This window comes from Mobula hypostoma, chromosome 8 (assembly GCF_963921235.1).
Source record: "Mobula hypostoma chromosome 8, sMobHyp1.1, whole genome shotgun sequence".
Lineage (NCBI taxonomy): Eukaryota > Metazoa > Chordata > Chondrichthyes > Myliobatiformes > Myliobatidae > Mobula > Mobula hypostoma.
Genome location: NC_086104.1, coordinates 41,824,357 through 41,837,098, shown reverse-complemented (window position 1 = coordinate 41,837,098; position 12,742 = coordinate 41,824,357). Strand labels below are relative to the sequence as shown.

The 12,742-nt window shown below is 40.5% G+C and overlaps 1 protein-coding gene across 1 annotated transcript in view; it reads left to right on the top strand.

Moving 5' to 3' along the window:
- Positions 1-12,742, top strand: part of kcnh1a (potassium voltage-gated channel, subfamily H (eag-related), member 1a) — a 346,721-nt gene that overhangs the window by 113,737 nt on the left and 220,242 nt on the right. Inside the window, exons 7-8 of the mRNA XM_063055717.1 lie at positions 3,999-4,391; positions 12,086-12,515. Coding sequence (XP_062911787.1) covers positions 3,999-4,391; positions 12,086-12,515 — 823 coding nt within the window. The remainder of the gene's footprint in view (positions 1-3,998; positions 4,392-12,085; positions 12,516-12,742) is intronic.

The following is a 12,742-nucleotide window of genomic DNA, read 5'->3' as shown; positions in this document are numbered from 1 at the left end:
CTTCCTCACTGGGACAAATTTATCCCTAACATCCCGCAAGAGATCTCTAATCATCGACCACATGTCCATAGTACATTTCCCTGCAAAAACATCATCCCAATTCACACCTGCAAGTTCTAGCCTTATAGCCTCAATTTGCCTTTCCCCAATTAAAAATTTTCCTGTCCTCTCTGATTCTATCCTTTTCCAGGATAATTATAAAGGCCAGGGAGCGGTGGTCACTGTCCCCCAGATGCTTACCCACTGAGAGATCTGTGATCTGACCCAGTTCATTACCTAGTACTAGATCTAGTATGGCATTCCCCCTGGTTGGCCTGTCCACATACTGTGACAGGAATCCGTCCTGGACACACTTAACAAACTCTGCCCCATCTAAACCCTTGGAACTAATCAGGTGCCAATCAATATTAGGGAAGTTAAAGTCACCCATGATAACAACCCTTTTATTTTAGCACCTTTCCAAAATCTGCCTCCCAATCTGCTCCTCTGTATCTCTGCTGCTACCAGGGGGTCTATAGAATACCCCCAGTAGAGTAACTGCTCCCTTCCTGTTCCTGACTTCTACCCATATTGACTCAAAAGAGGATCCTGCTACATTACCCACCCTTTCTGGAGCTGTAATAGTATCCCCGACCAGTAATGCCACTCCTCCTCCCCTTTTTCCGCCCTCTCTATCCTTTTTAAAGCACTGAAATCCAAGAATATTGAGAATCCAGTCCTGCCCTGGTGCCAGCCAAGTCTCTGTAATGGCCACTACATCATAATTCCATGTATGTATCCAAGCTCTCAGTTCATCACTTTTGTTCCTGATGCTTCTTGCATTGAGATACACACACTTCAGCCCTTCTACCTTACTACCTTTACACCGTTTATTCTGCTTCTCTTTCCTCAAAGCCTCTCTGTATGTTAGATCTGGCTTTACTCCATGCACTTCTTTCACTGCTCTATCGCTCTGGGTCCTATCCCCCTCGCAAATTAGTTTAAACCCTCCCGAACCATGCTAGCAAACCTACCTGCAAGGATATTGCTCCCCTTCGAGTTCAGGTGCAACTCATCCAATCTGTACAGGTCCCACCTTCCCCAGAAGAGATCCCAATGATCCAAAAATCTAAAATCCTGCTCCCTGCACCAACTCCTCAGTCACGCATTCAACTGCTATCTCCTCCAATTCTTACCATCACTGTCACATAGCACTGGCAGTAATCCTGAGAACACCACCCTTGAGGTCCTGTTCTTCAGCCTTCTGCCTAGTTCACGAAACTCACACTTTAGGACCTCATCCCTCTTCCTGCCCATGTCGTTGGTCCCAACATGTATCATGACTTCTGGCTGCTTTCCCTCTCGTACCAGGATGTCATGCACCCGGTCAGAGACATCCCGGACCCTGGCACCCGGGAGGCAACAAACCATGCGGGTGTCCTTCTCACGTCCACAAAATCTCCTGTCTGCTCCCCTGACTATAGAGTCTCCAATGACAACAGCTCTCCTCTTCCCCGTCCCACCCTTCTGCACCACAGGGTCAGACTCAGTGCCGGAGGCCCTGCCACCGTGGCTCACACCTGGTCGGTCGTCCCCGCCAACAGTATCCAGGACGGTAAACTTATTATTCAGGGGAATGGCTACAGGGGTGCTCTGCACTACCTGTCTGCTCACCTTCGCTTTCCCCCCTCTGACTGTTACCCAACGAGCTGCTTCCGACAGCCTAGGTGTGACTACCTCCTTGTAGCTCTCATCTATGACTGCCTCATTCTCCCTTATGAGTCGAAGGTCATTCAGCTGCTGCTCCAGATTCCTTACACGGTCTTCCAGATCGCCCAGCCGTATGCACTTCTGGCAGATGTGACTCTGCGGGAGAGGGGCGTTCCCCTCAGACTGCCACATCTCACATGAGAGGCACATGACCGTCTCAGGAGACATTGTAAAAACTAACTGCGAGCTAGCTTGTCCTCCGCCTCTTCTCAAGTCAAAGCCTCAAAACTCCACTCCTTCACTGGCCCACTCACGCACTGGCCGCTTTCCACTGACCGCTTCGCTTGAGCTATCCCTCTATTTATCTGTTTGAACTTTTCAAAATGTTTGGTCACCTGACCTCGACTAGTAATGTACTTAGTAAAATTCATTGCTCACAAACCTACTTGGACATTGGAAGTGTCTGACTGACTGGGCTGGTATCTCACAAGTTTGTACTTTTCCTGGTTAGGAGTGACAACAAAGATGCATAAACATATGTTAACAATGATTCCTTTGTCAAACACCACTCTTTGAGAACAATTGTTTATGCATAATACTATAAATTACCATGAACCTTGTTCTTTTGAAATACTCAGTGATAACTACCATTGAGAAATTGAATTTGTTTTGTTAAAATTGTAATGTCATTTATTAGTTTGAACAAACTAATTGATCAGAATAATAGGCTGGATCCTCCTGAACCCTGCTCACCAGTTGGAGTCACTTCGTGCCTTTTGCTGCATTCATCTGGTTGGGTTACAAAGGGCCCTCTGCATCCTGGAATTGTGGTGAAGTCTAAGCAACAACATGGCTTCAAATAGTGTACTGCTGAAGCCACTGGACATCTCTGGCAGCCTTTGATGCACAAAGAGAGAGGGATGGGGGAGTAGACTATGGGAGTGTGGGGGTGCAATGTTGCTATTTGTCAAAGTTTGCAATTGATTTGAAGAGTTTAAAATGTTTTTCATATCCTGCAACATTTGCAAAAGGTTAATGTAAATATATTAAAAAAAAAGACTGCAATTTGACTTTTTAAACATTAAATAACACACTTCAAACAGTTGGAAATGATTTAAAGACCATAAGACCATAAGACCATAAGACATAGGAGCAGAATTAGGTTAATCGGCCTATTGCGTCTGCTCTGCCATTTGATCATGGCTGATTTATATTTTACTCTCAACCACAATCTCCTTCCTTCTTCCCATAACTTCTAATTCCCAAACTAATCAAGAATCTATCAATCTCCACTTTAAATATAGCCAATGACTTGGCCTCCATAGCTGTCTGTGACAATGAATTCCACAAATTCACCACTCTCTGATTAAAGAAATTCTTCCTCATATTTGCTCTAAGGGGTCATCCTTGTATTCTGAGGGCTGTACCCTCTGGTCCTAAAGTTTCCCATTACCCTCTTCATGACCACGCTATCTAGGCCTTTCAATATTTGATAGATTTCACTGAGGTTGCACTCCCACCCCACCACCAGTGCTTCTCGTTCTTCTGCTTCTGGGCTTCTAGTCCAGTGAGAACTGGAATACATATTGCCTTTATATTATAGTTTTCTGGAAATGAATGCTAACATTACAGTTGACTTCTTTACTACCAACTCAACCTATAAGTTAACCTTTAGGGAATTCTGCACTAGGGCTCCCAAGACCTTTAACACCTCCAGTTTCTGAATTCGCTCCTTCTTTAGGAAATAGTTTACACCTTTATACCTTCTAGCAATGTGCATATTCATACACTTCACTGCACTGTTTACATCTGCCACTTCTTTGCCCATCCTCCTAATCTTCAACTGCTTCTATCAGACCAGTGCGGTTTAATCCATCTGTTCATGGTGACACCTATCTGCAGACCTTCCAGCTTCCCAAGCACCTTCTCCTTAGTATTCATGACTACATTCACTTCTGTCCTCTGACACTCTTTGTGAATTTCCACAGTGAAGTCTCTTTTAAAATACTTATTCAGTTTGTCTGCCATTTCTTTGCCACCATTATTACCCCCAAAGTAAAAAAGTTAAACAAAATTTTCATGTAGGCTGGGAATCTCCATTAGAATGGGATCTTTAATGCTTTGCCTGGTCAACACAGGATTGTCCACTGTTGTCATTTCTCAGGCGCTTGTTTCCAAATCACTTGCCAAAGAGAAATAACTGGTCTGCTGCTGTGTTCACTCTTCTATACTATGTGGATTAAATGTTACGAATGTTAATATGTTAATATCTAGTAATGATATATATTGATCGTGTCTTTTCCATGCAGGTTTTGCAGCTTGGTTCTGAGATTCTTCCACAGTACAAACAAGAAGCACCAAAGACTCCACCCCATATCATCCTGCATTACTGTGCATTCAAAACTTCCTGGGATTGGATTATCCTGATCCTGACCTTCTACACTGCAATCATGGTTCCATACAATGTCTCCTTCAAGACCAAACAAAACAATGTGACTTGGTTGGTGGTTGACAGCATAGTCGATGTAATCTTTTTGGTAGACATTGTCCTCAATTTTCATACCACTTTTGTTGGACCAGCAGGGGAAGTAATTTCAGATCCCAAACTCATCCGCATGAACTACTTGAAGACTTGGTTTGTAATAGATCTCCTCTCCTGTTTGCCATATGATGTTATCAACGCTTTTGAGAATGTTGATGAGGTGAGTATATGACAAGTTATTCTCTGAATTAATTTTTTTTAATCAAAATTTATCTCAAGAATCAAGTAACTTACTTCAGATCCAGTGTAGAAAGAGGAAAATATATCTTTTTTTAAAATCCAGAGTGTTGTCAATCATTCTTACTGGAATGTGTTTTTTATGGAAGCCAGAGACACATGGAGTTATAATCCACTGAAAAATCCCCTTCAGCCCAACCTATCCATGCTGAAGAATCTTTCCCGAGCTAATTCTAATTGCCTGCTTTGGGCTTACTTCCTTCTAAACCTTTCCTATCTATCAACCTGCCCAAAGGTCTTTGAAATATTGTTATTGCACTTGCCTCTACTTCTTCCTTTGTTAGCTCATACCATATACCCACCACCCACTCTGTGCAAAGCCTGCTCCAGAGGGCCCCTTTAAACCTTTCCCCCGTATCTTAACCTATACCCTCTAGTTTTAGACTCATCCACACACAGAAAAAATCATCCACCTTATTTATGACCCTCAATTTTATAAACCTCTATAAGGTCACCCCATGGCCTCCTTAAAGCAGTATCTTTCTAATCTTTCTTTGTAACTCAAACCCTGCAGTCCCAGCAACATCCTTGTAAGTCTTACTTGCACCCTCTGTAACTTAATCAAATCCTTAGTCAATTGATTTCTGTCAGTGAACATGCAGGTAAATACAGAGCTGAACTTGTTGTCTTCAGGAAGGAGGACAATTAGAGGTGAAATAAATCTTTGCAGTTGAGGAATGATTTAGGGGAGGTTATTTTCACCTTCGCTCTCTGTGCGGGTGATCAGCAAATTTATTCCTTCACAGGTCAGATCACAGAATACAAGAGTTGCAGTGTTATGCTGCAACTTTACAAAACACTGGTAAAGCTGCTTATGATATGTTACATGTAATTCTGGTTGCTCTGCTATAGAAAGGATGTGATGGCACTTGAGAGAATGCAGAGAAAATTCAGCTAGAATTTCTCTAAATTGGAGGACTTAATTTTGGTTAGCCATTCCCTGGAACCACAGAAAAACTGAAATTTTATTTGGAATCCACAAACCATTATTCCCAATTGAATACCACCATAGTGTATATTAGGACTATATTCTGAAGCATAATATGGATTATACTACTCATTGTGTCTCACTGAACATAACATGTTACTCTAAGAATTAGAACTCAAACACACAAATGCATTTTGCAAATTGACAGATACGTTAGCAAATGTTTTCACATTACTTTTTATTAGTCTCTGCAAGTACTGCTAAGACAATGGATGGGCTAATTTCAGATAACATGCAGGGACTTCTAAAAATCAAAGCACAAAGGATAAAGTATTTGAGAAATTCCTTAGTTTAAAAGTAGGTAAATCAACAGGATTAATGGCCTGCATCCAAGGGTTTTAAAGGAAGTGGCTCCGGAGGTAGTGGCTGAAATTTTTTATACCTCACTAAGATCTGGAATGAAGACTTGAAAACAGCCAGTGCATTTCCTTTTTCAAAAAGGAAGGAAGACAAAGGTGTGGAACTAAAGGCCAGTCAGTTTGACATTTACTTTTAGCAAGATGCTAGGATAAATAATCAAGCAGGAAATAATTAATCACAGGAAAGCTGAATAAAATCAAACCGGCGTTCATAAAGTATAATTGCTCAAAGGGAGGTGATAGAAGGGAACTTGTAGATGTAGCATATTTAGATTTCCAAAAGGAATTGACAAGACCATAAGACATAGGAGCAGAATTAGGCCATTTGGCCTATCGAGTCGGCTCTGCCATTTCATCATGGCTGATCCAATTTTCCTCTCAGCCCCAATCATCTGCCTTCTCCCTGTATCCCTTCATCAGAATCAGGTTTATTATTACCGGCGTGTGATGTGAAATTTGTTAACTCAGCAGCAGCAGTTCAATGCAATACATAATCTAGCAGAGAAAAAAGGAGAAATAAAAATAATAATAAATCAAATAAATAAATAAATAAACAAGTTATTCAATTACGTGTATGGAATAGGTTAAAAAAGTACAGAAACAGAAATACTGTATATTAAAAAAAGTGAGGTAGTGTCCAAAGATTCAATGTCCATTTAGGAATTGGATGGCAGAAGGGAAGAAGCTGTTCCTGAATTGCTGAGTGTGTGCCTTCAGGCTTCTGTACCTCCTACCTGATGGTAACAGTGAGAAAAAGGCATGCCCTGGGTGCTGGAGGTCCTTAATAATGGATGCTTTTCTGAGACACCACTCCTTGAAGATGTCCTGGGTACTTTGTAGGCTAGTGCCCAAGATGGAGCTGACTAGATTTACAACCTTCTGCAGCTTCTTTCGGTCCTGTGCAGTAGCCCCTCCATACCAGACAGTGATGCAGCCTGTTAGAATGCTCTCCACGGCACAACTGTAGAAGTTTTTGAATGTATTTGTTGACATGCCAAATCTCTTTAAACTCCTAATAAAGTATAGCCACTGTCTTGCCTTCTTTATAACTACATTGATATGTTGGGACCAGGTTAGATCCTCAGAGATCTTGACACTCAGGAACTTGAAGCTGCTCACTCTCTCCACTTCTGATCCCTCTATGAGGGATCGGTCATGCCCTGACCAATCAGGTATCTATCAACCTCTGCCTTAAATATACATAAAGACTTGGCCTCCACTGCTGCCTGTGGCAAAGAGTTCCACATATTCACCACTATCTGGCTAAAGAAATTCCTTCTCATCTCGATTCTAAAAGAACGCCCATCTATCCTGTGGCTATGTACTCTGGTCTTAGACTCTCCCACCATAGGAAACATCTTCCCCACATCCACTTTATCAAGGCCTTTCACCATTCGATAGGTTTCACTGAGATCACCCCTCATTCTTCTGAATTCTAGTGAATACAGGCCCAGAGCCATCAAACGCTCTTCATATGACAAGCCATTCAGTCCTGAAATCATTTTCGTGAACTTCCTTTGAACCCTCTCCAGTTTCGGTGCATCCTTTCTAAGGGGCCAAAACCTGCTCACAATAATCCAAGTGAGGTCTCACCAGTGCTTAGTAAAGTCGCAACATGACATCCTTGCTTTTATATTCTAGTCCTCTTGAAATGAATGCTAACACCTTCCTCACCACAGACTCAACCTGCAAATTAACCTTTAGGGAATCCTGCAGAAGGACTCTCAAGTCCCTTTGTGCTTAATTTTTTTGTATTTTCTCTCCATTTAGAAAACAGTCAACCCGTTCATTTCTTCTACCAAAGTGCATGACCGTACACTTCCCAACACTGTATTCCATCTGCCATTTCATTGCCCATTCTCCTAATCTGTTTTAGTCCTTTTGTAGCCTCTTCTCTTTCTCAGAACTACCTGCCCCTCCACCTATCTTCTTACCGTCTGAAAACTTTGCATCAATTCCATCATTGAAATCATTGACATATAATATAAAAAGAATCAGTGCCAACACAGGCCTCTGTGGAACACCACTCGTCGCCAGCAGCCAGTCAGAAAAGGCTCCCTTTATTCCCACTCTTTGCCCCGTGCCAATCAGCCACTGTATTATCCATGCTGGAATCATTTCTGTAAAACTATGGGCTCCTAGCTTATTAAGCAGACTCATGTGTGACACCTTGTCAAAAGCCTTCTGAAAATCCAAACACACAACATCCACTGATTCTCCTTTGTCTATCTTGCTTGTTATTTCTTCAAAGAATTCCAACAGATCTGTCAGGTAAGATTTTCCGTCGAAGAAACCATGTTTCCTAATCAGCTCCAGCATCTTCCCATCCACTGAGGTCAGACTAACTAGCCTATAATTTCCTTTCTTCTGCCTCTCTCTCATCTTGAACAGTGGAGTGACATTTGCAATTTTCCAGTCTATTGGTACCATTCCAGAATCTAGTGATTGTTGAACAATCATTACTAATGCCCCCACAATCTCTTCAACCACCTCTTTCAGAACCTTGGGATGTATACCATCTGGTCCAGGTGACTTGTCTACCTTCAATCCTTTCAGTTTCCCAAGAACCGCCTCTCTAGTTCTGAGAACGTCACACACTTCATGACCCCTGACACCTGGAACTTCCACCATTCGGACATAATTCACCTTAAAGGGGCCTGACAGGGTAGATATTGAGATGCTTCCACTAATTCCGGTTCATTGCACAGCACCCAATCCAGAATACAGAAGCTGATCCCCTAGTGGGCTCAACCATAAACTACTCTGGAAAGCCATCTCATAGGCATTCTAGAAACCCCTCCTCTTGGAATCCCACACCAACCTGATTTGCCCAATCTACCTGCATATCGAAATTCTCCATGACTATCGTAACATTGCCCTTTTGTCATGTATTTTCTATCTCCCAATGCAACTGTAGACCATATCCTCACTACTGTTTGTGATCTGGTCTCCCATCAAGGTCTTTTTACCCTTGCAATTCCTTAGCTCTATCCACAATGAATCAACATCTTCTGACCCCAAGTCACCTCTTTCTAAGGACTTGCTTTCAATTTTTACCAACAGAACAATGCTGCTTCCCTGCCTTCCTGCCTGTCCTTTTGATACAAGTGAACACAGCGAGAATGTTGATCTCCCTCTGATTAAGGTGCAACCCATCCTGCTTGTACAGGTCCCACCTTTTTCAGAAATGGTCTAAATGACCAAGGAACTTAAAGCACCATGTCTTCCATCCCTTCAGCCACACATCTGACCTATCCTTCTATACTGGTACGTCATTAGCTCATGCAGAGATTAGTCATTGAGGTCCTGATTTTTAATGGCTACCTTGTTCCCAAAGCACACATTACAGGACTTTATCTGTTCTCTTACCTATGAAACAGAGGACAGCACCAATTTGTCATCATCATTCAGGGTGGTGGGAGAGGCTTTGTGTGCGTGTTTTGGGTGGGTGCAAGAGGCTGCTGCCAACTCTGGCTCCAATTTTTCTGTGCATTGTGTTTTCTCTCTCTTTAATTTTGTTCACTGTTCCTGATGGTATGACTCCTCACAGGAACTTTTAAATTGTTTGTATCCATTAAATTGTTCCAGATTAAAAACATTAGTTAACAATGGGTTGTTTGATGAATTTAGAGGAAATCCCTGTTTTTTTTTCCTAATCTGCATATATATTAAGTGTCTTTCCACTGAGAACAAGACTGCTGGAAAATTTGAATTGTATCTTCTAAATTGATTTCAGGTTTTATTATGGTCCAAATATTTTGAGATGAATGCAAAGTTCTAAATTGTGCTACCACTAATTATGGTACTTCACTTTTTTTTGCATTGATTTGTCATATGGAAAATTGTTTTTTGTATTGTGTTACAATAATTTAAGACATTTGCATTCTTGTGTTACACGTGCTGCTTTATAATTGTTTTCCCTTTTGCCTTCTACTTTTTCCATTTGCATGCTACTTTAATTATGTGACTTGATCCTCTTCTAAATGCCCAATGGGCTGTGAAGAATTGGAACCATCGTGCTCTAACTAAAGTAGGCTTTGTGTTTTCTAATATATCTTTAATGTGCTTTCTTTAGTAGTTGAAAATAATAATGGTTTGCACTTTTAAATCTTTTCTTTGCATTACTAGGTATTGGTATTTGAACAAAATGTTTTATTTTTGCTCTGTTCACTGCTCAGTGTATGTAGTGAATTTGGAGTAAGGATGGTATAGTTTCAATGTATAAAGGTGTGCCTTAACATCTTAAAGCTTAGTTTGTTTACTAATTATCAAATGAAATCATTTAATTACAGTCAGCATACTAATGTGTACTATTTCTTTTTAATGTAATCATCGTGCCATTTTTAGCATATTTTGCAGTTTTTAAAGCATTTTCACAATTTGTTTGCCCACACAAACACAACGTGGGAATGTAGACAGCATTAAAAATTGCTTGGCTTTTTCTGTAATGATATAATTTCCAATAATTCTGTGAAAATGGTTGGATAGGTGCCAGTTGCTAAACTGTTGAAAACTGTGAAAATAGGAATAGCAATTCACACATGAAATGTAGAATTGCAGCTAATGCTTCTGCATTTCTTTAAATATGTTCTTAAGATTACACAAAAATGCAGGAATAATATGATCATCATATTTGTGAGTGCAATTGAGTTCTAGAAGATATTTTGATTTATTCCATAAATTAGAATGACTCATTCTTACTTGCTATTCCACATTGAGGACCCAATAGTCATAACTCACTGTGTTTTAGGTATTTTGCCTCTCCACTTCAATCTTTTGGTAATACTTTGTTTTACATCCTTGAAGGTTGAAACTGTCATTAATTATTCAAATTAGTCTGTTGCAGGGTTTAGATTTGCATATGCAAACAGACAAGTACATTTTCACACCTCAGCCAAATGGAGGTATTTGTATCTTTATAAGAACAAAAGTAATGTGAAAGACTCCAGTTTGAGTATTAACAATCATTCTGATAGGCAAAAGAAGTTTGAGATGGGTGGACTGGTTGTAAATTAAGAAGAAGTGAATATGGAATACCTTCACAACATGGTGCATTCTTTGTCATTTTTGTGACAGTGGGTTTTTGAGTATTGTCATTGTCCCATCCGGAAGGAGCAGGGTTCTTTATTGGTATATTTAATTTGGGTACCCACAACGTCTTTGAGTATTATGAATTAAAATTCGATAGATGCTGCAGAAACCTGATGTCTCATTTCTCCTGCAATATCCTTTCACACCTCTGGCTGCAGTATCTCCCTTCCTTTCCCAAAGCACCTAGCGCCCACTCCACCAGCACATTCCCCCAGCACTAATCATTTGCTTCCCCTTTGATAGTTCCTCATTGGAATACAATCCAGTTTAACACATTTTGCCCCACAAATCTATTCTACAATTTGTAGATCAAGGCTGCTATATGGACTATCCATATTCTTTGCCCAATGTCCCTTTAATTGCCACAAAAATCTGTCACTTTGAGATTTGATGTTATCAGCTGAGCATGTCATTATTAGGATGCTGAACCTGTATAAAAGTTTTATAATTTCTTTCTTGAAACTACAAGGTTTAATTTTTAGGCAATGCCCAGTTTCCCAGAGTTCTCAAATTGTAAGTTTCTCTCTGTTCAATTTATTTGTTCCCCTTACTTTATAAAAACTGTGACCTGTGCCAGGAACTGTACCACTAATTGGTTTATTATTGTCACATGTATTGAAATACTGTGATGAGCTTTTGGCTGCATGTCATCCTGACGGGTCATTCCATACATAAGTACATCAAGGAAGTACGAAACATTACAATAGTATGCATAAGAACGTTTCTTCCTCTCAAACATAATCTTGTCTTTGGACAAACAGACTGCAGATGCTGGAATCTGGAGCATAAAACTGCTGAAGGAACTCAGCTAGCCAGGCATCATCTGTCAAGGGAAATGGATAGTTGATATTTTAGTTCAAGACATTCATCTGGACTGGCCATGACTAAAACGGTTTTCCTCTGCAGATGCTGCCATGGTGTTCCCTTAATAGCTTGTTCTTTTGCTCCACAATCTTTTATTTCCCATGTCTCTGGAAAGGCTACTCATTCCATTGCAGTCCTTATCTTCTATTAGATCCCTCCTGTGATGTCCAAACCTCTCTTTTTTAAATGTACAAAAGCAGTACAAAAGTTAAAAAAAAGCAATTCTGATGTATACAGCCATTGAGATAGTTAAAGTGTTCTGTCAGTACTAATTTCAGTACATGTGCATTTACACGTACCGTTTGGTTTTTGCAGGGTATCAGCAGTCTCTTCAGCTCTCTGAAAGTTGTGAGGCTTCTTCGTTTAGGCCGAGTAGCACGAAAGTTGGACCATTACATTGAATATGGAGCAGCTGTGCTGGTGCTTCTTGTGTGTGTCTTTGGTCTTGCTGCTCATTGGTTGGCTTGCATCTGGTACAGCATTGGGGATTATGAAGTGATCGATGAAGAATTAAACAGAGTCAGAACTGATAGCTGGCTATATCAGTTGGGAGAAACCATAGGAATGCCGTATCATTTTAATACAAGTGGAACAGAAAAGTGGGAAGGCGGACCAAGTAAAGACTCTGTGTATATTGCCTCACTCTACTTCACAATGACCAGCCTCACCAGTATTGGGTTCGGTAACATTGCTCCAACAACTGACGGCGAGAAGATTTTTGCAGTGGCTATGATGATGATTGGTTGTAAGTACTCACAAAGGGTTTACTACATACAGTATTTCTCCATAGATTTCATAATCATGATGCTAATTAATTTATGAGAATGGATTAGGATATAATTAATTTAAAAGCAACACCTGCATTAATAACAAAACTAATGCCCCCCCCCAAAGACTTAGTTATTATTGGTACAAAATATCATGGAATTTACAAATGAAAACAAATTAAAAATCAGAGAATGACCGAAACCT